The sequence below is a fragment of the Coturnix japonica genome, chromosome 10, assembly GCF_001577835.2.
Source record: "Coturnix japonica isolate 7356 chromosome 10, Coturnix japonica 2.1, whole genome shotgun sequence".
NCBI lineage: Eukaryota > Metazoa > Chordata > Aves > Galliformes > Phasianidae > Coturnix > Coturnix japonica.
Window position 1 is genome coordinate 2,000,730 of NC_029525.1, and position 26,465 is coordinate 2,027,194.

At 59.2% G+C, this 26,465-nt stretch overlaps 2 protein-coding genes across 2 annotated transcripts; one reads left to right on the forward strand and one right to left on the reverse strand.

Moving 5' to 3' along the window:
• The first annotated feature begins 65 nt into the window (after positions 1 to 65).
• On the forward strand, positions 66 to 3,767 carry SNX33 (sorting nexin 33). Its single transcript, XM_015872713.2, has 2 exons — positions 66 to 1,759; positions 2,996 to 3,767. The coding sequence occupies exons 1-2, from the start codon at positions 349 to 351 to the stop codon at positions 3,247 to 3,249; spliced, it is 1,665 nt and encodes a 554-aa protein (XP_015728199.1). The 5' UTR covers positions 66 to 348; the 3' UTR covers positions 3,250 to 3,767.
• A 2,711-nt stretch (positions 3,768 to 6,478) lies between these two features.
• On the reverse strand, positions 6,479 to 24,379 carry CSPG4 (chondroitin sulfate proteoglycan 4). The gene is made up of 10 exons (XM_015872712.2): positions 24,244 to 24,379; positions 17,287 to 17,450; positions 13,071 to 16,646; positions 12,435 to 12,914; positions 11,739 to 11,915; positions 10,142 to 10,340; positions 9,905 to 10,039; positions 9,671 to 9,825; positions 9,368 to 9,551; positions 6,479 to 8,958 (listed from the first exon to the last, which is right to left on the reverse strand). The coding sequence occupies exons 1-10, from the start codon at positions 24,332 to 24,334 to the stop codon at positions 7,094 to 7,096; spliced, it is 7,026 nt and encodes a 2,341-aa protein (XP_015728198.1). The 5' UTR covers positions 24,335 to 24,379; the 3' UTR covers positions 6,479 to 7,093.
• Positions 24,380 to 26,465: the final 2,086 nt, after the last annotated feature.

Here is a 26,465-nt window from a genome sequence, read left to right on the forward strand (position 1 = left end):
CGGGGGCGGCCGGCAGGGGGCGGCGTGCGGGCGGGGCGACACGGCGGGGCGGCACCGGCACCGGCACCGGCACCGAGCGGAGAGCGGAGAGCGGCCGGACCGCTGCGGGTCTGCGGGGAGCGGGGGGGGGCGGGCGGCAAAGTTGCCGAGAGCCGTGGATACACGCATCGGACATCGCTGCGTTTAGCGCACGGGAGCCCGGGGCGGTGCGGCGGCGGCATGGGGCAGGCACGGCGCTCCCCCGGGCCCCGCGGCCCCGCTCCGGGGATACCGGCTGTGTGCGGGCTGCGGGCCCCGCTGCACTGAAGCCGCCGCTCCTGAGGCTCTCCGGCGCGGGGAGGCCGTGCCATGGCGCTGCGGGGCAGGGCGCTGTACAACTTCCAGAGCGAAAACAAGGAGGAGATCAGCATCCAGGAGAACGAGGAGCTCGTGGTGTTCAGCGAGCGCTCGCTGGACGGCTGGCTGCAGGGCCGGAACAGCCGCGGAGAGACCGGCCTCTTCCCGGCATCGTACGTGGAGATCGTACGCCCTCGAGCCGGCTCCGGACACACCGAGGGCTCCGGCAGCCCCGCCGGCTCGCCCGGCCATCTGCACGGCTTCTGCGCCGCGCCCGCCGGCCTGTCGTCCCAAGGCAGCTTCGAGGATGACGATGACGACGATTGGGATGACTGGGACGACTCGTGCACGGTGGTGGAGGAGCCCCGCGGTGCTGCCGGTACCAACGGGCACCCGTTGGCAGGAACGGAGCCTTACGGAGCGCCCCGCATCAAGCCGGCGCTGGAGAGGCAGGACAGCGTGGGCTCCTCCAAGAGGGGCAGCGTGGTGGGCAGGAACCTCAACCGCTTCTCCTGCTTCGTGCGTTCAGGAGTGGAGGCCTTCATCCTTGGAGACGTGCCCCTCATGTCCAAGATCGCCGAGGTCTACGGCATCGAGATGGGCTCCAAGGGCCCGCAGTGGAGGGCGAACCCACATCCCTTCATCTGCTCCGTGGAGGATCCCACCAAGCAGACGAAATTCAAAGGCATCAAGAGTTACATCTCTTACAAGCTGACCCCCAGCAACTTCAACTCCCCTGTCTACCGGCGCTACAAGCACTTTGACTGGCTCTACGGGCGCCTGCTGCAGAAGTTCCCTGTCATCTCCGTGCCCCACCTGCCCGAGAAGCAGGCCACGGGGCGCTTCGAGGAGGACTTCATCGAGAAACGCAAGAGACGGCTGATCCTTTGGATGGAGCACATGACCAGCCACCCTGTCCTGTCGCAGTACGAAGGCTTCCAGCACTTCCTCCGCTGCCGAGATGAGAAGGCCTGGAAGCAGGGCAAGCGCAAGGCCGAGAAAGATGAGATGGTGGGTGCCAACTTCCTGCTCACCATCCAGATCCCCACCGAGCACCAGGACCTGCAGGATGTGGAGGACCGCGTGGATGCCTTCAAGGCCTTCAGCAAGAAGATGGACGACAGCGTCCTGCAGCTGACCAATGTGGCCTCCGAGCTGGTGCGCAAACACGTAGGGGGGTTCCGCAAGGAGTTCCAGAAGCTGGGCAACGCCTTCCAAGCCATCAGCTACTCCTTCCAGATGGACCCCCCTTACAGTTTAGATGCTCTCAACAACGCCATCTCCCACACGGGCAAGACCTACGAGGCTGTGGGGGAGATGTTTGCAGAACAGCCCAAGAATGACCTCTTCCTCATGTTGGACACTCTCTCTTTGTATCAGGGGCTCCTCTCCAACTTCCCGGACATTATCCATCTCCAGAAAGGTAAGGGGGGCCCCCTGGGGTGCTGCTTCTCTCTTGGGAACGTAGGCCAGACCAGCTCTACTGGTCCTGCATGGTGGCCCTATGCATGGAGTGGGATGGGGACGCAGCTCTGTGATGGGGATGGGGCATGGTGATGGACATGGGGATGGAGATAAAGAAGGGATAGGGATGGACATGAGGGTAAGGATGGTGAAGGGATGGAGACCATCATGTTTGGCAGTGTTCTCTGATCACCCCTGCCCTGGAGGTGCTGCTGGGGCTGCCCGGTCTAGGATCAAGTTTTGGCCATTCTCAGTGCAACCAGAGCCAAATTCTTTGTGAACACATCCTTGCAGATTAGAGGTCAGTCGGTTCAGCACCCTGCTGGCAGGACCAGAGCATCCCATCTGTCCTAGAGTGTCCGGGGACAAGGGAAGGGCCTATGCTGGGTCAGCCCTGTGCCTCTGTCCGGGTGTGACGCACACCCAGGGCTGGGTGTGGGAGAGGGGCCAAAGTCCACGCACCCCTCCCAGGCCGCACCAGGGAGGGGATATCCATGTTGGCCGGTGGCTTTGGGTCCCTGCATTGCCCCACAAGGAGCACGAGGAGAAGGAGCAACCCTGACTGCTTTCTTGCACTCTCTCCTGACTTTGTTTACCACTATGGGCTGGATCCCGCCCGGAAGCGAGGCCGCGTGGGCAGAGCGGAAGGCAGGATTTGGCCTCCAACCTTTGCTTCCTCAGGGCTCCTCCTCCTCCTCCCGGACCTCGGGTCTGTGCTGCCTTTAGGGGCAGGGAGAGGGAATGAATTCCCAGCGACCGCTGGAGGCTGGATCCTGTTTGCAGGCAAACAACCTCAGTGCTGAGGACAGGGAGGAATGCAGGGCCAGAGCCAGGCGGGATTCTTTCGAAACTGAGCTATAAAAATCAGTGGAAGGAGGGGGGAAAAAAAAACTGCTGTCAGAGCATCAGCTGCATCTGAGGCGTTCTCCGGGATGCTGCAGTCAGCAGTGTCCTGCCCCACTCCGTCTCCCACGGCGGCTGTTCCATCCTGTTATCAGCCCTGCTGTGCTATGTAGCAAAGTTTGTCCAGTTCCCAGGCAGGGACAGCGGGCTGGGATGTGGGCTGTGCATGCTGCCTGCTGAGCCCACTGAAAGCTTCAGCTCCATCCCCAAAAGCCTGGGACTTTGGTGCTACGGGGTGAAGCGTTGCTCATAGGGCACTGGTGCAGCTCTCACCTCTCTCCTGCCTCACCAGGAGCCTTTGCAAAGGTGAAGGAGAGCCAGCGGATGAGCGACGAGGGCCGGATGGACCAGGAGGAGGCGGATGGGATTCGCAAGCGCTGCCGCGTGGTGGGCTTTGCCCTGCAAGCTGAGATGAACCACTTCCATGAGCGGCGCGTGGCCGACTTCAAGAGGATGATGCAGTCCTACCTGAAGCAGCAGATCATCTTCTACCAGCGCGTCAGCCAGCAGCTGGAGAAGACGCTGCGCATGTATGACAACCTCTAACACACGCACCCGCATCGCACCGCTTCCAGCCGCGGCCTCCTAAGCAGAGCATCTCTGCTTAGGAGGGCTGAGAACGGGTGGGAACTCACAACGCTAGTGACCAAATACCTTTGGGCTTTCCACCAGCCTGGCTGCAGGACCGTGGTGGGACACGGCTGCTCCTATGGGACAGATGGACGTGTTTACCCGTGGCATCACCCGGTGGTTTTTAGCTTACCAAAACCCCGTCCTTATGGAGCACTGTGGCTCACTGGGAGGAGAAATCCAAGCGGTCGACATTTTGCACACTGAAAGTTTTTTTCTGATGGGAAAGAAAACACAAAAAGCTCTTTCTTTGGAAGAGGGTTATTTTTTTTTCCCCTCCTTCCCCCCCCCCTACAATATTTTCCATTCCTTTGCAAACGTTTCTGCAGCATTTTTACCAGTTTTTAACTAGACGCAGGCCAACGGAAATCTCTTTTCTCAAGCTCTGCTGTTGACTGGAAAAAGGGATATAAAAAACGAAAACAAACAACCAAGCCAGCCCACAGCGTCTTCAATTATAAGAAACCCATCAGTAGAAACATCCCTCCTCCCCCTCCCCGCCACCCCCCCTGCTCTGTGCTCTGTCCCTGGGAAGCAGAGCTGCTCCAGGAAGGGCTCCATGGAGGGGGCACGGCGCTGGGCATTCCTCCCAAGCATCCCCGGCTGTGAGCGCGCAGGGCTGGCACGAGGGCTGTGTTTGTGAAGGGAAATGGTTGGGGATAAATCACAGCCAGGGAAGTCGGGCCGGCCTGGCCAGGCTCCAGGGTTAAAATTAGCCCCAGCATGAGGGCCGGCGTTGGGATGACTGTGGCTCTGGGAAGGCAGAGAGCTGCGCTCGGCTGTCCCTGATCCCCTCAGCCCTCCCCACAGCCTCGAGGAGGGATGTGCTTCCTCCGGCATCCCATTCCCATCCCACCCCATCTCCACGCTGTCCTTTCCCCATCCTGTCCCGTGTCACCCCATCCTCATCCCACCCCATTCTCACCCTACCCTGGTCCTGTTCTCCCCTGTCCCCATCCTTCCTTGGCTCCATCTTTATCCATCCCCATCCCACCCCACCCTGTCCCCAGCCCAACCTGGTTCTACCCCACACTGGTCCCATCCTACCTTAGCTCCACCCTGCCCCAACCCCATCCCACACCATTCCCGTCTCACCCCATTCCCATCTCACCCTGCCCACATCCCAGCCTGATCCCATCTTCCCCCATTTCCATCCCACCTCATCCCTATTCTACCTTGTCCTCATCCTACCTTGGCTCCATCCCATTCCAACCCTATAAAATTCATCCCAATCCTACCCTGTTCCTATACTTTCCCATCCATTTCCTATCTTGACTCCCTCCCCCCCTGTCCCCATCCCACCCTGGTCCCATTATCCTAACCCTCTTCTACCCCATCCCCACCCTACCTTGGCTCCATCCCACTCCACATACACCCCACCCCATCCCCACCCCTGTCCCCATCCCATGCCATTTCCTTTTTGGGGTCTCCATCCCAAGCCATTCTCCCTGTTGAGATCCAGATGCTGGGGAGGCTGGTGTGGGCTCTGTGAGCTCACAGTGGGGCCTGCCACCACTATCACTGTGTTTGTGGATGGGAGACCACAAACTTCACCTTGGAAAGACCCCAGAGAAGTAGGGAAGAGAACCCAACAGAGCAAACCCATGGCTCCAAGTCCCTATTCCTGCCTCTCTCTGGCCTGAAGGCTGTCAGAGGACAACACTGCAGCACTTGTGAAACTGGGGCAGGACGCACTGGCAGTGCAGGAGGTGAGATGGTGATGTCCCCGTGCCGCTGGCAGCACTGCCAGGGCCAAGGAACCCGCCGGGCCGGTTGGCAGGGATGGGTTTGGCAGCACCACACGGTGCTGGGAGCACCCATGTGCAGGGAGCCGAAGCATGCAGATGCATGTGGGGCACAGTGTGCCAGCTGGGGCTCAGCAGCACCTCGTCATCCCTGCGTGCCTCACATATTTCAGGAGCGTGGCAGGGCACTGAGCATGCTGGATGTGGAGGTGTGTGGCTGGTCCTGGGCGTGTTGTTGCTCAGAGTTCAGGCCCCATTGCTGCCTGCCGGGCGCTGGGTGTGAGCTGGGGATGGGGCCAGAGCTGCCTTGCATGTCAATGCGCGCCGTGCAGCTGCTGGAATGCTTTGTGCAGCCAGCCCTGCCTGGGGAGCGAGGCTTGTGGCGTGCCCGTGTGCGGGGAGAGCTGACGGAGCCTCCCGAGGAACCTGAGCCCAGCTGGGCGTTGCAGGAAACCCGCTGGCCTGCGTGTTTGTTTGCGTGCAGCAGTGCCTGGAAACCAGCCCTGCAGCCAGGCTGCAGCAGAGCCTGCACCCTCCTGGTGCTCCCACATAGGGCAAGAAGAGGGCAGGTCCCTGCCCTGGGATGGAGTGTATGGATCCCACTCACATCCCTGTATCCACTTGGCCCCACAGAAGCACACTCAGCACTGGCTCCTCCAGGTTGCTGCCTGTCCTCTCCTGACCCTGGTGAGCGGATATTGCGCAGGGATGGAACCATAAGCCTCTAAAATAACTCGCCTTGCTTTCCATGCTCCCGAATGTAGGCCATGTTCCTCCCATTGAATCCCTCGGGGTGAGGCAAGCGCCTGCCCTGCAGCACCCACTCCTGTAGCAGAGCTGATCCACAGCCATGCACAACACAGAGCCATGATGACATGCAGGAGGGAAGGAGAGCTGGCACACCTCTGCTCTGCACAGAGGGCCACCCTGGATTTGGGGAGCATCACAACCCAGCAAGCTGCTGAGCTGCTGCTATCCATCCATCCATCCCTGCATGGGGCTTGGTGGGGTCAGAACCCCCCTGGCACCCAATGGGATGTTCCAGCAGCAGGGCACGGAAGGCAGACATGCTCATAAACACAGCCAGGAAAGCTGCATACAGCACAGCTCGCAGCCCCGCGGTGCTGTTCTGGGAGGGTCTGACCCCAGATGAGAGGAGTGCTAAGGGAGCATCTCAGCCCGGCTGCAGGGAGCAGGAGAGCCCTGCAGTGAGGAGCTGCAGCCGCGCAGTGTGTTGTTGTTGTTGTTGGGTCCCATCCTGAACGCAGCACTCAGTTTTTCCTCGGCTCATTCCTATTTAAACACTTAGAGGAAAACTTGAGCAAGAGGCCGGAGCTCGGCACGCCGCCTCCAAATACTGCTCTGCAGCTCATGGCTTGCCAGGGCTCAGGCAAACCGGCTGCACCTCGGGAAAGGCCCTTTATTCTGTGCACTCCTACCAGACAGGAGCATACAATGGGAAACCAAGCCGTGCCCGCTCCCCCCTCCAGCTTTGTGCCTCTGTGGGCACCTGGCCCTGTGTGCAGCCATGGCTGCTCTGGGTGTTTGGAAGCAGCATGATGTGTTTTGCTCATTGCTCTTCCTGGGGTGGGCAGGGGCTCCTTGGATCTCCTTGGATCCCCTTGGCGTTGGCCATGGGGTGTTTCCAAGCCTCTGCTCCATCCCTGCAGCCTGCCTCGCCCTGGGGGATTCATGCGGCTCCATCCTGAGTCTGACGTGGTGCAAAGCTGCTCGTCTTCATCCCTCTCACCCACCTGCACCCCCAGCACCTCAGCCAACCTCAGGTGCCCCCAGTGCGCACCCGATGGCAGCGCTCCCTGATGGCGTTTTGCTCCCCCCCCTCCCAACCCACTTGCCCCTCTGCCCAAAGCACTATGGAGATGGAGGGGTCCTGGGTGGCTGTGCTGGCAGCCCCCCGTCCCCAGGTCCTGCTGCGCCCGCGGGATGCCGGCTCCCCCGGAGGAGGAGGTGATGCTCTGGGGGGCTCCCACCACTCGTGCCCCCGCCCTGCACCCTCACACCCAGTACTGGTTGTTTTTCAGGGCAGGGTTGGATGTCCGGCAGTACTGCAGCAGCTCGGGGTCAGCCGGCACGCCGGGACCCTGCGGTGGCAGAGCTGTGCCTTTGCCATCCAGGGCATTGACAGTCGTTAGGGGGATGCCTTGGTTGGGGTCTGTCTTACGGAAGGTCTCCTGCTCCGGTACAGCCCCGTTCTTGGCCTTGGAGGCAGGTGAGCCCTGCACGTGGTGCTTGCCCGTCTTGTTGCGCTTGTGCAGGTAGAAGAGCAGGGGCAGGATGAGGGCCAGCAGGAGGATGATGAGGCAGATGGGGATGATGATGCTGAACATGTTGGCCTCGATGAAGCCTAGGAAGGTGCCTCCCTCCCCAGGGCTGGGGCTGGTGGGTGGGGGCACAGAGCCTGGCTCGCTGGCATTGGGGCTGCTCCGTGCTGTGTCTTGTGGCACCAGGGATGATGGTGCTGGTGGGGCCAGGAGCAGGGTGACACCGTAGGATTTAGAGGCATTGTAGGGCTCGGTGATGTACCCCAGGGACACCAGTGCTGGTGGCACGCCGGCAGCCACCAGCTCAAAGGTGAAGCTGTCAGTGTGCGGGTGCTGCTGGTTTGTGTCCCCATCATCCAGCACCTCCAGCCCCACCAGCCCTTGCTCCAGCTCCCTCTGGCTGAAGGATTCAATGGGGATGACGGGCTGTCCTGGCGCACGGGGCCTCCTGATGAGGCGGCTGCTACGGGGTGGCTGGCGGAGCCTGAAGACTGGGATGCTGTGGGTGAGGTTGGCCAGCCCACTGGCATCCAGCGTGCTGGTATCCAGCAGGACTGTGGTGCCCCTGGGCCACACACTGCCCGGCCGTGCTGTCACCAAGGCACGGACAGTGACGTTCACCACCCCAGTGCTGTTCATTGTTTGTGTCCTGGTGAGGAACTGGAAGCTGTCCTCAGATGAGGTGAGCTTGGTGAAAGTGAAGGTCACCTCCCCGCGCTCCAGCTGTGCCTGTGAGAAGCCCTGTGCTGGCTTTCTGTTGACCTGCACTTGGCCAAACCTTGGCTCCATGGTGATGGTGTAAAGGGCATCACCCTCCCCAAGCCGTGGAGCCATGTGCTGTGGGGACAACGTGGCCCTATTCAGCTCCTGAGGCACCTCCAGCAGCTCTGCATTGCCTGTAGGCAGCACCACCACCTCCAGTGAGATGCGGGTAGGCGGGTGCTGGCCGTCAGACAGGCTCAGCACCAGGGACTCCTGAGCACCATGGGCTGCAGTGACCAACAGCACGTGGCCCGCATTGATGTCTGCCTGCGTAAAGCGCTTGATGGGCACCCGTGGGTTGCCAGCATCAACCAGGTGTCCGGCCTGGGGGCTGCGCAGCAGGCTGTACACCAGCTCCTCTGGGGAGCCCTGAGGCTCTGCCACGTCCAGGTGCTGCCTGGACAAGGTGATGGTGGAGTTGGGCAGCACCCGCAGCACTCCTTGCCGCTTCACCACCTGCGGGGGCTTCTGGCTGCTTCTGCTCACCGTCACATTGAAAGCTTCAGAGATGAGCACCCCTCCCTGGGGGGGATGGATGGAGCGCTGCGCCCGCGGCCGGAGCCAGGCTTTGAACTGGAATTGGTCCTTGGTGCCACCGTTCTCATGGTGTGCATACACCAGGCGCCCAGCAGCCAGGTCTGACTGCAGGAAGAAGGACTGTGAGTGCTCCAGAGGTGTATCAGCCACCCAGAGCTGTCCATGCGCCGGCAGCTCCGTCACCAGGAAGATGACATCATGTGCGTCCTGCTCCGGGGCTGGGATCTGGCTCAGGAGGTTGGATGCATCCAGCAGGGAGGTGCTGATCTCTGCTCGTTGAGCCTCTATGAGATGGAGACCTGGGGAGAAAGGAGAAGCCAAAGCTCAGTCAGAGCAAAAAAGTTGCAAAGCGACAGGGAAGGCAAATGGGATTTGTTAGATTAGCAAGACGATAAGGGGAACTATAAAGGTTGGAAAGGCCAACAAGATCATCCAGACCGACTATCAGCCCATGTCTGTGACCACTCTAGACCACATCACTCAAAGGAGTTATATGCAGCCACGGGGTGGATACAATTTGCTAAATGCACTATCAGTGTTGATGCACTATCAGTGTCTGTGCACATTGTATAATAGTGCTTTTTCTTCCAACAGACAAGCTCTGCTGAAGTTTGCACAGCTTCATCCCCTTTTAGGGGGACTGCATGAACTATATGAGAGCTCATTGGTCCTTTGCTTGTCCCTTCCTTGTCTCCCATCCTTTTTCACCTGCATTTCTCCATAGCTGAGTCGAGCGCTGGGGACACTTCGCCTCGAATGATATCAGCACCAGCAGGATGAAGGAGTCAGAGATGGTGGTGGGAGCAACCACGCGGAAGCGAATGGCATCCTGGGCGAGCCAGAAGGGCTCCTCCGGCATCTCGTGCTGGTAGAAAATCATCCCAGCATCCACCTGGAAGGAAGAAAATCACACTGATTTCAGCTTAATGACAAAATAGACTCAGGGGAGGGGGCTGTCAGGGCAGGGACCCTGAACTGTGGGGGTGTTGGAGATCTGGGCCTGGGCTCCACCTGGGCCTGGGTGAAGTTCCTGACTTCATCCCCACGGGCTGTACGTAGCTGCCCCAGGCGCGGTGCCTGCTCGATGCTGTAGTACAGGGCAGCAGGGCCAGCAGGGCTGCTGCTCACCGCCTGCAGGTTCTCACTGGTGATGGGCTGCAGGGCACCTGGAAAACACATCAGGATGGGCATCAGCCTCGCTCCTCTGGGCTTCCTCAATGCTGCTGCCCCGAGCTCCACACCCACCTGGGCAGAGGGTGAGACTCTTCTTCTTGGCCAGGCTGATGTGCTCCTCTCTGTGCGCCCTGACGAGGAAGAAGTGCCCAGGAGACAGGTTCTCACCGTCCCACAGGTCAAAGGCAAAGCCTCCATCCAGGGGCCCTGTGGAGAGCACAGAGCTGGGACACAGGGCAGACCCTACCCTGGTGCAGGACCAGGGAACGGTGCCCACCCCAGTGTCCCAGAGCATGGGGACAGCTGTACCTTGGTGCACAAAGAGGATGACGCCGCTGTCAATCTGTGCTTGTGTGAAGCTCCGCAGTGCCGTGCCGGGCGCTGAGCGCAGCACCACCCTGCCATTAGCTGGAGGCTGGATGGAGAAGGTGACCTCGGCCGCTGGGCTGTCCTCATCCTCAGCACGCAGAGCTTGGGGGCCAATGGTGGCAGCGGTGCCTTCCCGCAGCTGGGGGACAGGAGAGGCCGTGACCCACTGGGCACCCCAGCAGAGCCACGTGCCTTGCACAGGGAGGCACATCTTGGCCGTACAAGAGCTCCTTGTGCTCTGCTGGGTGATGCACGCATCCCCTGGCCTCTGCCCAAGCCCTCATTGCCCTGCGCCTGTTCCCCAGCACGTTTACAGGACACAGTGCCCAGGACTGCTGCCACCCCACACCTGCAGCATCACCCCACTCTGACGGGCTCTCAGTGCCCGAGGCTCAGCCCCAAGCATGCAGGGGGTGGAAGAGAGCAGGAGGCAGCAATGCACCCCGTTGCTAATCCTCTGCCATACGCCTGCCTTGCAGACTGCAGGATTATTCCTGTCCCAACGTCGGGTTAGCACAGCGCTTTCCAGCTGGCCTCTCCCCACGCATTTCTTGAGTGGGTGTGGGTGCCTGCGGTGAAATCAGATCCATCAGATCCCCCATGGGAGCAAGGAGCAAGGCCGGGAAGTGCAGCTTCAACAAGGCAGGACTGGACAATGCAGCTGGGCTGTGCAGGGCTGACCTGTAAAGCTGTGCCCCATGTCCTCCCTGGCTTATTACAGCCAGGCTCCCTGCACTGCCCACAAGGACTCTGCACCCGGCGCTGTGTGCGTGCAGCAGGGAAGCTGCGTGTGATTTCCATGCAGGGCTCATGACCTTTACCCGCTGAAGTCATCTCCCAAGAGCACAAACACATGCCCGGCCCCTCCTTGCACTCAAAGCTCCTCCGGGAAGCTGGGATGTGCTCCCTGCTCCAAACCCTCTGAGAACGGAGCTGTGTTGCTGAGAGAGTTTAGGGGCCTTTTCCTGCCTTTTGGTAGCTCTGCAGTGTGGTGGTGGCCGGAGGGAATGGGGTTCTTAAGTGCCAGGCTGGCTGGAAACCAGCGAGGATGAGGCGAAGTGGGGATTTAGTGGGGGATTTTGGCACAGCTGGGGCAGATCAGGGCTTAACGCACGACAAAGGGGATTTGCTGGGGGGGCTGTACACATGCTGTGCAAGCACTGTGTGCACAGCCGGAGCTGTGTGCCCGGGGGGGCTGCCTATGGATGGAGACCCCCAGGTTTGGGTCGGCATCCCATCCACCTCCCTCTGGGCAGCACTGCAGCTCGGAGCCTCCTTCCCAAAACCCGCTGGCTGTGGGTGAGTGAGGAAGAACGGGAGTTCGGAGACGTGGGCACGGGGAGAGGAGCACCGTGCTACTCCCAAATCATTGGTGTTCCCTAAACCGTATGGCACGCAGCTGGAGCGGGCGATGCTCCCACCTCGTGGACAGCCCCAGAATCGCTAGGGGAGGAGGAGGAGGAGGAGATGGAGGAAGAGGAGGAGGCAGAGGAGGAGCAGGGAAGGAGCCACCACCCCCCCGCATCGTGCCCATTACCTGGAGCCCGGCGTTGGTGCGCAGTCGGGGCCCTTTGGTGCCTCGGGGCAGGATGGTGATGAAGACAGTCCCGGGTTGGCTCTGCCTCTCGGAGGTCGAGGCGTTGGCCACAAGCATGAAGCTGTCGGTCTGGGCATGGGGAATGTCCTGCCGGTACTGGATTTGTTGGCTCTGAACCTGTGGGAGGGAGCCGGGTGAAGGCATTGAGTTGGGTGTTAGGATAACTGGTTGGGTATTAGGGAAAAATTCTTCTCTAAAACAGTGGTGAGGTATTTAAACGTGCTGCCCTGGAGGTGGTGGAGTTACTGCCCCAGGAGGTGTTCAAGAGCCCACCAGTAGATCTGGGGCATCCCTACCAAAGGGCCTTCCAAGCCTGTCTCATGTCTTGGGCTGTGCCCCCACCATGCCAGACATGGACCTGGCCACTCCAAGCCCCTACTATGGGCAGATCTCTATGAGAAGGGAAGGGGAAAGAAAGAGGAAAAGAAAGAAGGAAACAGAAGGGAAAGAGAAGAGGAAGATAAAGAAAAGAGGAAGAGGAGAAAAAGAGGAAGATAAGGAGAAGAGGAATATAAAGAGGAAAAGAAAGAGGAAGAGAAGGAGAAAAGAAATAGATAAAGAAGTGCCCAACCTCCCTCCCCAGCCTCCTGGTGGCACCAGAGCAGGAGCTCAGCCCACCCCCTGGGCAATCTGTACCTCACTCCAGGTGAAGCTGTGCAGCCCCCCATCCTGGGGCCGCTGTCTGTTCAGGATGGTGCCAAAGCGGGGAGGCTGGAGCACCGTGAACTGCATGTCAAGGGCTGCAAAGTAGGCACTGGGGATGTTGAGGACTGCTGTGGAGATGGTGGCAGAGCTTCCTCCTGGCACTGTGATGTTGTGGATGTCCAGGGGGATGGTGGCAGGGAGCACAACCAGGCTGACGGCCACCCCCACCAGTGGGTCTGCTCCCCCAGCCGTGACATCCACGACAAACCGGTCCCGTTCCTCCTCTGGCTTGGAGTGCAGGTAAAGCACTTGGCCACTGTTGATGTCTTCTTGGGTGAAGGACTGGATGGGATCCAGGCTGGGTGGCTCATCCGAGTCCTGGCCGTGTTGAACCATCACCAGGAAGCCAGAGACTGGGGGGCTGCTCACCAGGTAGACGATATCCTGGGGTGGGATCTCCTCGTGGGTCACCTGAAAGCATGGAAAACACGTGGCATTAGCAGGGGTCTGGATCTCATCTCTTCCCCTGGGCAAAACCTGACAGGGTCCTTTCTCCATACAGGTGGGTGTTATGTGGGGTCCTTGGTTTGGTGGCCAAGGAGGAATGACTAGAGAAGCAATACTCACCAGCAAGTGCTCCTCCTTGATCTCAGCAGCTTCCCCTTGGAAGACGCGTATCTCCTTGTTGTTGACAATGTGCAATGGACTGGGGTGGGTGTTCAAGAAGATGGTGATGGCCAGTGTGTCCTCTACTGCCACCTCATTTGCTTCCACAGTGAACTGGAGCTCATCACGGGTGTTTCTGCTTCCATTGTGGTGGTAGGAGATCTCTCCTGACAGCAGGTCCCGCTGTGAGAAGGCCATGACCGGCTGCTCCCCTCGCAGCACAGTCCCCCACCTCGGTGGGACCGTTACCAGGAACCGTATCTCTTCGTCTGACCTGATGTCCATGTTGGTCTCCAGGCTGAGGACAGAGGAATCAATGCTCCCTCGGCTCCCTTGGGGGATGGCTAGGCCAGTGTTGTTGACTATTCTGATGTAGGGTTCTGATGCTTGTACCTCCAGGAGGGCAGTGGTTTGGTGGAGGCCATCGGAGACCTGCAGCTGGATCCAGCCCCGGTCTGCTCCCGAATGGACAAAGAGAATCTTTTTCTTTCTCAGGTCATCCTGGGTGAACCTGTAGAGCTGGTGGCTTCTGTCATCGACAGATACGATGCTGCCAAACAAGATGTCCCTCCTTGCCAACACCAGCTGTGCATCAGAGAAGCCAGAGTCCTTGTCAGTGAAGGCAATGTCATCTGTCGTCAGCAGGTGCTGCCCATTGCGCACCACGTTGAAGACCTTGTTCACCACCTGGACAGGAGTGTGGTCATTGATAGGCTGGATGGAGACCCTGAACACACCCCTCACCTCCTCTGCCTCAGGCTCAGAGCTGCCCTCGCCCTGCCTGATGGCCACAAAAGGGATATCATCTTCCAGGGTCTCGGAGTCATCATGCTGGTAGAGCAGCCGGCGGTGGAGGATGTCGTCATTGGTGAACTCTGTTATTTCCTCCCCAGAGGGCCAGCCAAGGGATGTAGCCCAAGCCAGCCTGCCGTGTGCCGGCCCCTCAATCACTTCATAGATGTAGTCCATGCTGTTCAGGCTCTGCACAAAGAGATGGTCCTTGGAGATGACAGCTTGTCCGCCTTCAGGCACGGTCAGGAGGACATTGGTCAGGTCGGGTGCGTTGGGGTCCCCACCGATGCCAATTGTGTAGGTGTACACAGGGGAGTGCTCCTCACCAGCATGGACACGGAACTGGAAGCTGTCCTCAGCCTGCTGAGCATTCCTGATGGTCGCACTGTAGCTCAGGTGATTTCTCTGCAGATCATCCTGGGTAAACCCAAAGCCTTCATTCAGTCTGTTGCCGAGGAGCTCCAGGTTCCCCTTCTTGGGAGCCTGGATGATCACATAGTGGAAGGGGACCGGGGCAGAGTTTGGGTCTTCCAGCATTGCCTCCAGCTCCCTGCTGGTGATGTTTTTGTGCCGCTTGTTCTTCATCTGGAGGGGGACCATAGTCTTCATCTTAATGGTGGCTCTTTTAATACTTATGGTAAAGGTATTGTTTGGCAAGACCTTCTGTCCCACCTGGACACTGAATCTTAGCTTCTCCGTGATATCTTCCTGCCGGTGCTCTGGATCTGTGCTGAAATACTGGATACGCCCTTGCTCCAGGTCTTGCTGGTGGAAGGACTCAACTTTTTTCCATTCCCCTCCTATGCTCCCTTGTTTCTGGATCTCACCGTACCTGAGGGGCTCTGTGAGGCTGTACAGGATGGCAACCCGTTGCTTCACAGCATTTGTCTCCACAGACAGGTTGGCCGTGGTGATGCGCACAGCTCCGCCTTGGGAGATGGCGAGCCCAGTGTTGTTGTGCAAGCGGATGATGGGCTCTATTGCAAGGATCCTCAGGGTGGCAGTGGGGCTTGGCACTGTGCCATCACTCACCTGGAAAGTGAGCTGCAAATCTGTCCCGCTCTGATGCACGTAGACCACATTGCCTGCTTCCAGGTCCCTGCAGGAGAACTCCTCGATGGGCACGCCAGGGTGGAAGTCGTATTCCACGTAGCCCTCGTCCTGCTGCCCCCCGTGCAGCTGGAACTCAAGGTCGTCGCAGGATGTGTCGTCATCCAGGGCCTGCAGGATGTCCATGGTCAGGTGCTTCCGTGTGTGCTTCAGGATCGTCATGTGGTTCCCATGGGGAAAGATCACCTGCGGGGCATCGTTGATAGGGTTGACCATGATGGGCAGCAGGTAGGTCTGCCCCTGCCGCAGGCACTCAGGGATCCCTTGCTGGGCAGTCACTGTCACCTCCAGCATCAGCTGGTCCATGGGGCCCTCGGAGCCGTCGTGGATGTACCTGACTTTGCGATTCACGATGTCCAACAAGGTGAACTTCTTTCTGCTCCGGGAGCCGGGGATGTCCAGCTCCAGCTCACCATGCCTTGGGTCACTGGTGATGCTGAAGAGGATTTGGGACTGCCGGATGCCTGCAAGGCCCAAGTCCACCGTGGGCTGTGCATGTTTCCATTCCACAAAGGCCATGCCCCCTTCGGAGACGATGAGGGGGCTGACATGCAGCAGCCGGCTGATGTTGGCGAAGGCAGGTGGGAAGCTGCCATCTGGCTGGCATGGTTCTGCCAGAGCCAGAGCTCCATGCCAGGCATCAGGAGGTGGCGAGGTGGGCGCCTCGTCCTGCTCATAAGCCTCCTCATAGTCCCAGTAGTTCTCCTGCCTTCCACAGCCAACTGTGACATCCCTCGTCACCACAGCATCCTGCAGGCTCCTCCGCTGCTGGTTTATGCGCAGGTCCTCCATGCAGCCTATAAATGAGGTGTTGGTCAAGGTCCACACTGAAGTGAAAGCAAGGTGGTGCGCCCTGAGCCTTTGCAAGGCTTTGTCATTCATGCCTCCAATGAAAAGGTTTCCTTGGAGATCCAGGCGGCTGTTGATGCCCCGATTGGACGTGGATGAGGCATAGTAGTCAATGAGGATCTCCAGCTTGTGTGTGTTGGTGTAGACCTTGACGTAATGCTGCTGCTCATCGCTGATGAAGATGTTGTTGTGCAGGACGATGACACCATTGCCCTTCTCAACAAACCCTCTCAGGCGCCCGTTGGAGATCTCCAGATAGAAGAAGTCATTCTCCAGCCCTGCGTGGTAGAGGAGGGGTGCCTGGGTGATGCTCGTGGTGATCACAAACTCGATGGTCCCCTCCTCTCTTGCCTCCCATGTGGGGAAGGCAATGTAGGACTGTGGCCCTAGGAATCCAATGGGCTCCTCAGGCTCTGCAGAGAACTGCGCGCTGCAGCCTTCCTGCACCTGGTGGAAGACCTTGGAGCTGCTGTCAGAGGACAGCGGGGAAAGGACATCCAGACCATTGAATGTCACAGTGTGGAGGCAGCCCCTGAAGGGTGGGCTGACCCCGGCAAGGTACGGCAGGTTGAGGCTGCCTGTCCCGCCTGCATAGAGGCCGTGCTGGATGTCCAACTCCCGCATGGGCCCTGCGATGTCCACGGAGCTGTTGAAGAGGCCGTCGATGGTCAGTGTCATCCTGCCATCCTCCAGCAGCAGCTCCACATCGTGCAGCGCCAGGTTGTCCAGCTGCAGCTCTGCTGGGGACTGCAGTGTCACCTCTTCTGAGCCCAGCCGCAGCCTGGCCTGTGGGGAAGGAGATGGATAGGGCTCAGCTCAAGCGTTGTGTGATGACACATCCCTGAGGGTTAAAGTGTCTCAGACCCTCCATTCTCCTCTACACGCCTCTGTGGGGTCCTCCGTCCCCCATCCCTTTTCTCCCCATGCAGGAGCTCTGCCACGTGCTGACTCCAATTTCCAGCCCCATCTAACCCTTCCACACTGCTTGGACTGCTTCCAGCCCTCATCAGCCTGGCAGGGGAAATAGCAGGTTTATATACATTCTATATATAATATAGAAGTAGCAAGGGTGGGGGTGGGAGGCTACATCCCCACAAGCAGCATCCTGGAGCCTCTCTAATAGAGGGTTGGACAGAGGGCCCTGAGACACATGGTCAGCTGCATGCTCGCTCCCTGCCTGGCCTCAGATGTGGTTGGTGGACGCTCCCTGCTCATTTCCTCTGGTGGATGCCAGCACCGTAACCACAAGAGGAAATCGTTCTTCTGTCCTCGTCCCTTCCCACGCCCCGGCTGGGCTTGGTTAGCGGTGGGCTGGGAGCGGCCGCTGGTGGAACCTCTATTTCTCCAGTACCCTCTGCTCATCCATTCCCCTTCCTACCCCTCCTGTACCTCCCCACGCAGCGGGCTCACGGCCCACGGGGCTGACCTGCAGGGTGCCGGCTCGCAGCTGCAGCAGGAGGTGGTCGGGCTGCCCGGCGGCCAGGAAGAGCAGCCCGTTGCTCTGCCCGGTGTACAGCTGGAGCCGCAGCCGCACCGTCCGCGAGGCGTCCGCCAGGGGCATCTCCACGAAGCTGTCCCCGAAGAAAGAGACTGGGAGGGGGAAAGGATACGGTCAGGAGGGGAAGAACCCCTGGAGGGACCCTCCCAGCCCCGTGTGAGAGCGGGAGCCCCCTTCCCGCAGCCCTCCCGTCGCTGGGCTGCGCTTTGTTGGGGGCTGCATCCTCCGCCGACGGCCACACGATGGGGCCCGAAGGCTGCAGCCTCCAGCCTCCCCGTTCTCATCCCTCTGACTTCTGTGACCCTGCCACCCCCGTATCCCGATAGAGCAGCGTCCGTGCCCTGCCCAGGTTCCCTGGGGCCAACCCTCTATCTATTTCACACCATGGTGCAGAATTTCCCCTGCTGGAATGCTCAGTTATGTGTGTGCCATCCATATGTGGTTGCAGGAGCTGTTGTTGGAATGGGCTCAGGGCCTGTAGCTGTGAGCGTGGTGGGCTCAGCACAATGGCATGTGGCCGTGTGACATGTCACGGGGTGTGCAGAAAAAGCACGATGTGAGGGGACCATGGTGCAGATGCACTGCACAGCTGCTCAGTGTGCCAGCGGCTGAGGGCACGTGTGCAAGGTGTCTGCATGCAGAGCATGTGTTGGTGCATCCCGGTGGTTCAGCTCTGGGTCTGCAGGAGGACACACAAACCCTAAAAGCCATGTAGACTCCATCGCTGCTTTCTGAAGGGCAGCCCCAGCCTGTGCCCTTTGGAGACACGCACACCTCCTTGCACAGATGTCTCCAAACACCATTTCCAACCATTGGCCCCAGTTTGGTTCGGGGTCTGGGAGAGCAGCATCCCCCAGCCATGCTGTGCAGGGGAGAGGTGGCAGCATGGGAACACCCAGCACTACTAACAGCAAAGCTCTGGCTCGGGGCTGCCAACATGTCTTACTCAAGCCTGCTCATTTCCTGGTCCCTGTGCATGCTGTTGGCATGAGCTGCTTTGGCTCCTTCTTCCTTCGGCCCAAGCCAGTGAATCACAGGAGCCCCAGCAGGGCCGTTATGGGCTGTCCTCCTCTGACCTGCTCCTGCAGAACCAGCCCCACACGCCCCGCTCATGGCACCACTTTTCATGCAGTGCTTTGAAAAAGGCTTTTCCCTCTTCCTTTTCACCCCCACCCCTATCCAGGCACACACGTGGACACAGTGTGTGGGCCCCATGGTCATGGTGTGCCCTCTATGTGCTGGTTCCCCATGTGTTCCCACCTAGAATTTGCTGCATTTCAGTTCTGCAGCTTCCCCCATCTCATCCAATGTGGTTTCCAGCTGGGCACCCGGCTCTGCTGTGCAGCAAGCTGGGAGGCTTGAAGCAATGGGTTGAAGCCTACAAATGAACCACCTCATCCTCAGCAGGGGACCCCATTGGAGCAATCCCCGTTCCCAGCTTGCACTGTCCCGTAGCAAAGCACGTGGAGGCGAGCAGGGTCCCCGTCACACTTTCCAAGCAGCCGGCCAACAGATTATAGGCTGCACTGTCTTTTTCTTTCTTCCTTTCTTCCTTTCTTTCCCCCTTTTTGCATTGAAAATAACAAGGAGGAAAGCCAAGAGCCGCGCTCTGAGCAAACCCCGGGCGCGCGCTGCTCTCATGGGGCCGGGTGAACAAGCAAAGGCTCTGTGCTCACTGTGCGCCCGCCCCTGCTGCCGGCCACGCGCTGGCTATGGGATGCTTGGCCAGGTTCCCTGCCCTGTCCCTTCCCCTGGGGCTGTTTTCTGGTGCTTAGGGCAGAGCTTGCAGCAGGGAGGTGCGTCATTCCCGGGGGGCGTGGGGACCCTGTGTCCCAATGGTCCCCTCTGCGGGAAGGATGTTGGGTATGGAAAAAAGGGAGTGAAACTGCCCTTGGCTGCTCAACAAGGCTTCATTGAGGCCGGCCATGTGTGTGCAGGGAGGGGATGGAATGCGTTAAAGCGGCCCTTTAGCTGCACCCCAGCACCTGAAAGGCGCTCTGTGTGCAGCCCTTCCTGCCGGCCCCGCTGGGTTTTAGGGTGGGACACCAGGTGGGGAGTAAGGGCTCCTTGTTGCCCCGAACAAGCAGCCCTGTGTGCACAGTGTCCAGCCCGGTGCATTCCTGCTCGGCAGCGTCAGCCTTGGGGCTGGATGACTTTATAAGGTAGCACTCTCCCAACCCTCCTGCTCTGCCATGGGTGGCCCCGCTGAGTCGGGTGGCATATGAGGCTGTGGGATGGGACCGTGGGCAGCCGGCAGGAGGAAGCGGTCCCTGCCCACCCCACAGCCCTGAGGGAGTGAGGAGAAAGGCTGCATTATGCTGTGCATTCCCTCCGATTTACGGCGCGGTTTTATTTATGGCTGGGGAAGGAAACGAGCAGCTTGCGAGGAGGGTGAAGGCAAACACAGGGGGCGTGGGGCCCCTCTAGGCTCCAACCCCTGTGCCATGGAAATGAGTGGCACTGGGCCAGCCTCGAGCATCTGACCTCAGTGGGGATGTCTGCAGTGCTGGAGTTTTGGGGTACTGTCCCCTGCCTGCTCCAGGATTGCTGCTGCCATGGAGGAGGGCTTCTCCTCCTTCTCCCCACTCCTGTCTCTGTCTTTGGGTTGTGAGCACCTCTCCCTCACCTCACACCAGGGCCACATGTGCTGCTCCCCTCTCTGCTCCCCACTTTGGCGCTTTCCAGGCACAACAGGGATTGCTGGAAAGCACCAATGCAAAGAGGGCTGTGGAGCCTTGTTGATAACGACGCTGCTCTGGGGGGGGCTGCACCACCCCCGGTGTTGGCTGTGAGATCATCCCTTGGAAGGATGCTGAGCTCTCCCCTGCACGTCCCGCTCGCCCCCAGCATCCGCCTCTACCTCCGCCCGCCTTCGTTCCTTCCCAGCTGCGTCCCCGCGCTCCTGCCCTGGCTCCCACACAAAAATGCCTTTCTGCAACCCACGGACTATGGGGTCAGGCAGAGCCATGGCCCCGCTCCTGCACAGCTGGAGAGGGGCTGCCTGCATCCAACCCCGCAGTGCTTTGCACTGATACAGGGCCAGCAGCTTGGCCTCTGCTTCCCCAGCACTGTTCTGCTGTGACCCGAGCAGCCAGAGGGCTGCTGGCATGGCCAGGTTGCATGGTGCTGGCATCTGGGCACAGCTGGACGTGACCCACAAGGGTCAGGGTGTGCAGCCTCAGCAGTGCATGTGCATCTGTCAACACACATCCCATGGGCTCATGTCATGCCTGCAGACATGCACCTGTGTATCTGTGTGTCCATGTGTCTGTCTGTCCCTGTGTCTCTGTGCCTGTATGTCAGTATGTGTGTGTGTCAGTGTGTCCCTGTATTCCCATGTCCCTGTTGTCCCTGTATCTATCTGTCTGTCCATGTGTCTGTGTGTCCCTGTGTCTGTGCATCCCTTTGACCTCTTGTCCCTGTGTCTTTTTTCCATGTGTCTGTGTGTCCATGTATCCAGCTATCCCTGTCTGTGTGTCCATCTATGTGTCTGCATGTCTGTGTGCCCATGTGTCCATATGTCTGTGTGTGCCTGTGTCTGTTTGTCCATACATCCATGCGTCCCTATGTCCATGTGTCCCTGTGTCCCTGTGTCCATGTGTCCCTGTGTCCCCATGTCCCTATGTCCATATGTCCCTATATCCATATATCCCCATGTCCATACGTCCATGTGCCCTGGTGTTCCCATGTCCTTGTGTTCCTATGTCCACATGTCCCTATGTTCATGTATTCATGTGTTCCTAAGTCCATGTGCCCAGTTCTTCCTATGTTTGCATGTTCCTGTGTCCCCATCCTTGTGTCCCTATGTCTATATGACCCTATGTCCCTGTATTCACATGTCCCTGTATCCCTATGCCTGTGTGTCCCTATGTCCACGTGACCCTATGTCCATGTTTCCTTATCTCCACATGTCCCCGTATCCATGAGTCCTTATGCCCATGTGTCCCTATGTCTATGTGCCTATGTGTCCACGCACAGAACAGGGCTGCTCTCCCACTGAGGGGTGCAGTTTTGGGGCCAGCTCAGGCACATAAAGCTGCACACTGACAGATCTGAGGGATGCGTGGAGTCCAGGCCTGGCTGGAAGCGGAAGCTTTGCTCAGGGAGAAGAGCAGGGGGGGGAGAAAGTGGGAGCGTTTGGGGGAAGCGGCGGTAAATGGGGCTTTGTGACGGCCCTGCAGCGTGACTCAGGCTCGCGGCGGCCCCTCTGCCAGCAGAAGTTGGCCTGGAAATATTGTATCAGCCCCAGAGGACGTGGTTTCCAAACCATCCCAAGGCGGATTTTGTTCTCTCCCCCCCTTTCACTCCCCCACGGCTGCCAGCTCTCCCAGCCCCACCCTGCCCATGGCACTGCAGCCAGCTCTGTGCTCCCGCTGCCCACCCGAGGACGTGGGACCCATCGTGCCCCCCATCCCACGCAGCCACTCGTGGGGTGTCCCGTGCCCCCCTGCCCGGCCGTGTTACCGGAGCGATGCAAACAAACAGCGCTGAGCTGGAGGGCTGCCCGGCGGCCGCGTCCCAGTCTGGCGTGGGACGGAGCGCCTTTGAAGCCAGAAGGATGGGATGCATCAGCCAGAGGCGGGCTGCGAGAGCTGCACGGCAACAGCGAGCATGGGGGGAGATGCTGGAAGCCCTCCTCACCCCGTTCCCATGCAGCCAGGGGCCCCCTCCCCTGCTGGGCCAGGGTTTCTCAGCCCCACGCCTTTCCCATCTATGAGAAACCAGCCGAGGAGTTGTGTTTATAGAGAAAATAACGGCGCGCCTGCCTCTATTTATAGCTGGGTGCCATTTGGGGCAGTTGGGCCCCCCCCTGGGAGGCATCACAGCCACCTCGGCCCCATGGCCCAGCGGAAACGACCCCGCTCACAGAGGTCCCTGCATGGGAGGAAACCAGGCGGATGGGGATATCACCCCAGTGAGCACTCCTGGATGAAGGGAGGGGATGCAGCAGCCCTGCCTGTGGAAGCGCCCCAAATAGCCAGTGGTTCCCATGTGGTTTCCACTGGCTGCCCACAGGAGGTGTGTATAGCAGTGTGAGTAAGGGAGGAAAACAACCATCAGAAACCAAAAAGGTTTGGGCAATAAGTAGCCCGGGATGCTCCCGTCCTGCACTGACTCATGGCCTATAAAGGCTCCTTTAATAGCTGTGAGTCACAGCACGGGGCATGCTGATGGATGAAGGTTGCCTTCATCCCCCTTGGCTCGCAGCACGTGATGGCACCGCTGCCGTGCCACCGGGCGGATCCCCCATGCCATTCTGTGCTGCCATCCATTTCTAGCATCTCTCTCTTTCCCTGGCACACTTTCTGTCTGTCTGTCTGTCTGCCAGGAGCGGCTGTTGGGCACACCATGAGCTGGGCCAAGAATGGGACACACGGCTTTGTCACAGGGCTGCAGGTAGAGCTCAGGGAGCAGAAACACAGCCCAACATCCACCTGAAGTCACTTTGCCCAGGTGCTGCATGCCAACAGAAAGCTTTGCTCCTTTGACAGCTTCCTCAGGTGAAACACCCATGGCCGTGCCCATGTCTGTGTCCATGGCTTTGCCCATGGCTGTACCCATGGCTGTGCCCTTGACCATACCAATGGCAGTGCCCATGGCTGTGCCTATAGCTGCGCACACAGCTGTACCCATGGCTGTGCCCATACCTACGCCTGGCTGTGCCCATGACCATGCTCTTATCTGGGCCCAGATGTACCCATGGCTGTACCCACAGCTATTCCAGCTGTGCCCTTGGCCATACCCATGGCTGTGCCTATGGCTGTGTCTGTGGCCGTGCCCAGAGCCCAGTTTAGGCACACATCCACACCCAGCACCCAGGGCGCTGCATTCCCGCGCTGCCCGCACCCTAACGTTTGCTCCTTGGTGCTGAGCTTAACCCCAAGTTGTGATCCTGGAGGAATGTGCTTATTATATATCTGCCTGCAGCTCTCTGTTGCTAAATATAAGAGTGAGAGGAGAATTTTCCTCCTCATTCCCACGACACCGGTTTGCATTCCCCCCGTCAGACTTTTTTCCTGCTCTTTCCCATCAGCTGGAAACTTTTCCAGCTGCTCCAAGTGCTGACCTCAGAACATGTGGGGCCTTCGGTACAAGAGGTTCAGAACAAGGAGAGGCTGGGTCTCCAAGCAGCACTGGGGTGACACCAGTGGGCACAGGATGGGATGTCCCCATAGTCACAGCAGGGTGACAGCACTGATAGGGACACAGGGCACTTTGCCCTTTGCTGCTTCACACACGATGCCCATTTGGAGATGGGCATAGTAAGAAATCAGTGTAAAACCTCTTTCCCTCCCAGCCCTGAGGTCTGTGCTGTCCCCCTATCCCCACCACCATGCCCTGCCCTGGGTTGGCACTCTGGGGGCATTCTGCAGGCTTTGCTGTGCCCATGGGAGCCTGTTTCCAGCCCAAGCCTTGCAGCCACCTCTCATAGACTCTAGGATGCAGTGGGGCTATGTTTGCACATCCAGAGGTAGCGCAGCACTGATCCCACACATGAGGTGGGAGCGCTGTCCGGGACCCAGCGGTCAGTGCTGGAGGGAAGAAGAGCACTCTGTTCATTGACAAAGGGAAATTTTCCACTTGGCTTGCCAGTCGCTGTGATATTTTGGTGCATGGAGGAAAGAAGGAACAAGCCCGGAGGGATAGCAACGTGCCCTGGGATGCCACCTGCTCAGCCCTGCACAGCATCCCACATGTGCCCATCCCACCCGCTGCCCTGTGAAGCCTCCAGCAGGACACAGGACAGCCGCAAGCACCCTGCCCAAAGCAAGCAGCTCCTTGGGCACCCGAGGGTGCTCGTGCCACCCACACTGGGTGCCCTTCCATGCCAGCCCTGTCGCCTCTAGAGTAGAGTTCCACAGTGGGTGTTGGGATGGGACTTACCTGCAGCTGAGGGTCCCGCATGGAAGGCAGGGGGCTGGTGGGCCAGCAGCAGCAGCAGCAGCAGTGTGTGGGGACCACCTCGGGGTGCCATGGTACTCCCGGCCGGAGCTCTCCGCCCTCACCCGCTCCCAGCCGACGGCGGCTCCACTACTATATTTAATAAAGTGCAGCGAGGGAGGGACCGGCGGCTCTCCAGCCTGTCAGAAAGGAGGAATTCGCTCGGATTACAAATTTCCCCTCTTAAAGGGCTAGAGGCCTCCCGCTCCGTGGCCCACCCTGCTCTCAAAGCGCCCTTGTTCCTACCGGGGCGGTGCGAGGGTAGAACAGAAGTGCCTGCCCTGGGGCTGTGGGGCTGAGTGGGCACCTTTGGGTGCTGCCACCCATAGAAGGGGCTGCCAAGGGCCTGCAGCAGGACAGGGAGTGCCAGGCAGTGCTTGGACATTGAGCACGATGGCACTGAGCGAAGGCTTCGCTCCCCATTCTGGAGCCTTGGGGTGCCAAGCCAGTGGTTCACCCTTGGATGACGCAGTGTCCCCACTGGGGCCAGGTTGAACATTTGCCCCACTTGCTGGGCTCCTCTCTGCATCCTCCCAACTCCAGGCTCCCTGCTGAGACCCCATGAAGCTCACACCTCCCTCCTCCCTCCCTTTGGTGTCTGACTCCCCTGGGATGTATCCTGCTGATGGATGATGCTCAGCTCGCTCCCCACTGCATCACTTCCAACCTTGTTAGGGCCCGCGGTGCCACTTTGCCAGCATCTGCAACACCTTGCAGCTCCGAGTCATCCGCAGCCGTAATTAATGTGTTGTTTACTCTTGCTTTCAGATCATTAATAAAGACATTAAATAAACCCGGGATGTGCCATTCTCTCGCTGACTTTTTATGAATAATCGTCAGGGGCTCGCTAAGTTCATTAGCTAATTCTATTTAGTCTGTGGGTTACATATTATCCAGACTTGCTGATTTGTACAGATTCAATTTTGCCAAGTATTCCCCTTCCTGCTCTTCATCTCCAGGGCTATGAGGAGCTCTGCCTTCCTTCATGTTCACTCCGTTCTTGTTGTACTCATCCCCTGGGATGGATGGAGAGGAAGACACGATCCCGGTCTCATCTCCATTACCTGCTCAGGGGGCTAGAATTGAGTTGGAATGGAACCCCTTGTAATGAACAGGGACACCCACAGCTCCACCGGGCGCTCAGTGCTCCCCATCCAAACTTAGGTGTCCGCAGGGTCTGCCTGGAGAGCGCAGCACTTGGCTGGGCTGTCCCATCCGGTGCTGGCAGCAGTGAGCGCATTCAACGCCGCTGCTGGGAGTTGGCCGCTCTGCAGCTCCTGCGAGGGGAGAGAACCGAGCAAAACCGGCTGGAACGAGGAGCTCCAGCGGCCGCCGTGCGGTGCCCCCCCGGCCGGGACCCGCAGTGCCGGGAGATGGCACCAGCGCTCCGCGGCTGAGGGGACATCCCCCGGCGGGGAAGTGGGCAGCAATTAGGGACAAGGGCTGAGCTGCGATGGAGTTGGTCCCTGAGGCTCGGTCCGGGGTGAACAGAAGGAAAACGATGCAGGAGGAGAGGGTGCAGGGATGTCTGGGGTCGGGGAGGGCCTTCCTGGAGCTGCGTTGGTTCATCCTAATGAGGACCCCCAGCGAGAGCGCAGCGCCGGGGTTTGCGGCTCTGGAGGCTGTAATTCTGCCAGGATTGATGGGGCGGAGTAGCGGGGATGTCTCAGGCTGAAATCCGCGGCTTTTAAGCAAAAGCTAATATTCTCTTTCCAGCTATTAATTCCGGGAGCCGGGGTATAAATTAAAGCTCCAGACTCACCGTAATGTTCACGAGAGCGGGACCAACGGCGTCTCCTTTTCCCTATGGCACCCCCACCTGTGGCACTCCCACCTGCAGCAGTGCTGCAGCCCAGGGAGAGGAGTACAGCGAGCCCTCAGCTCTGCCCAGCACAGCCAAAAGCAGCCGTGAGGGGTTTCATGGGGCAAAGCAAGCCCTGGTTGTGCAGTGCCCCACTGGGGTTTGCACATCAACAGGCTCTATGTGCTGGATGCTGGGTGTGCACAGGGCAAACTGGAAGGGGGCTGCCAGCTGGAGCATGGGCAGCACTCAGCCAGGGGGAAAATGTTGTTCCCAGTTCCCAGACAGAGCTGCCAGCAAAATGAGAGCAAAATGCAAATGAAAGCTGCTAAAAATTTACTTGGCAGCGTCCCCTTTAAGCACC

Bases quoted from the DNA above. Each gene is read 5' to 3' on its own strand.
- SNX33 (XM_015872713.2), top strand. From the start codon at position 349: ATGGCGCTGCGGGGCAGGGCGCTGTACAACTTCCAGAGCGAAAACAAG. The intron at 1,760-2,995 runs GTAAGGGGGGCC...CTGCCTCACCAG, and splicing joins CATTATCCATCTCCAGAAAG to GAGCCTTTGCAAAGGTGAAG.
- CSPG4 (XM_015872712.2), bottom strand. From the start codon at position 24,334: ATGGCACCCCGAGGTGGTCCCCACACACTGCTGCTGCTGCTGCTGCTG. The intron at 10,341-11,738 runs GTAATGGGCACG...CCTGTCCCCCAG, and splicing joins GCACCAACGCCGGGCTCCAG to CTGCGGGAAGGCACCGCTGC. The intron at 9,826-9,904 runs GTGGGTGTGGAG...TGTGTTTTCCAG, and splicing joins GAGTCTCACCCTCTGCCCAG to GTGCCCTGCAGCCCATCACC.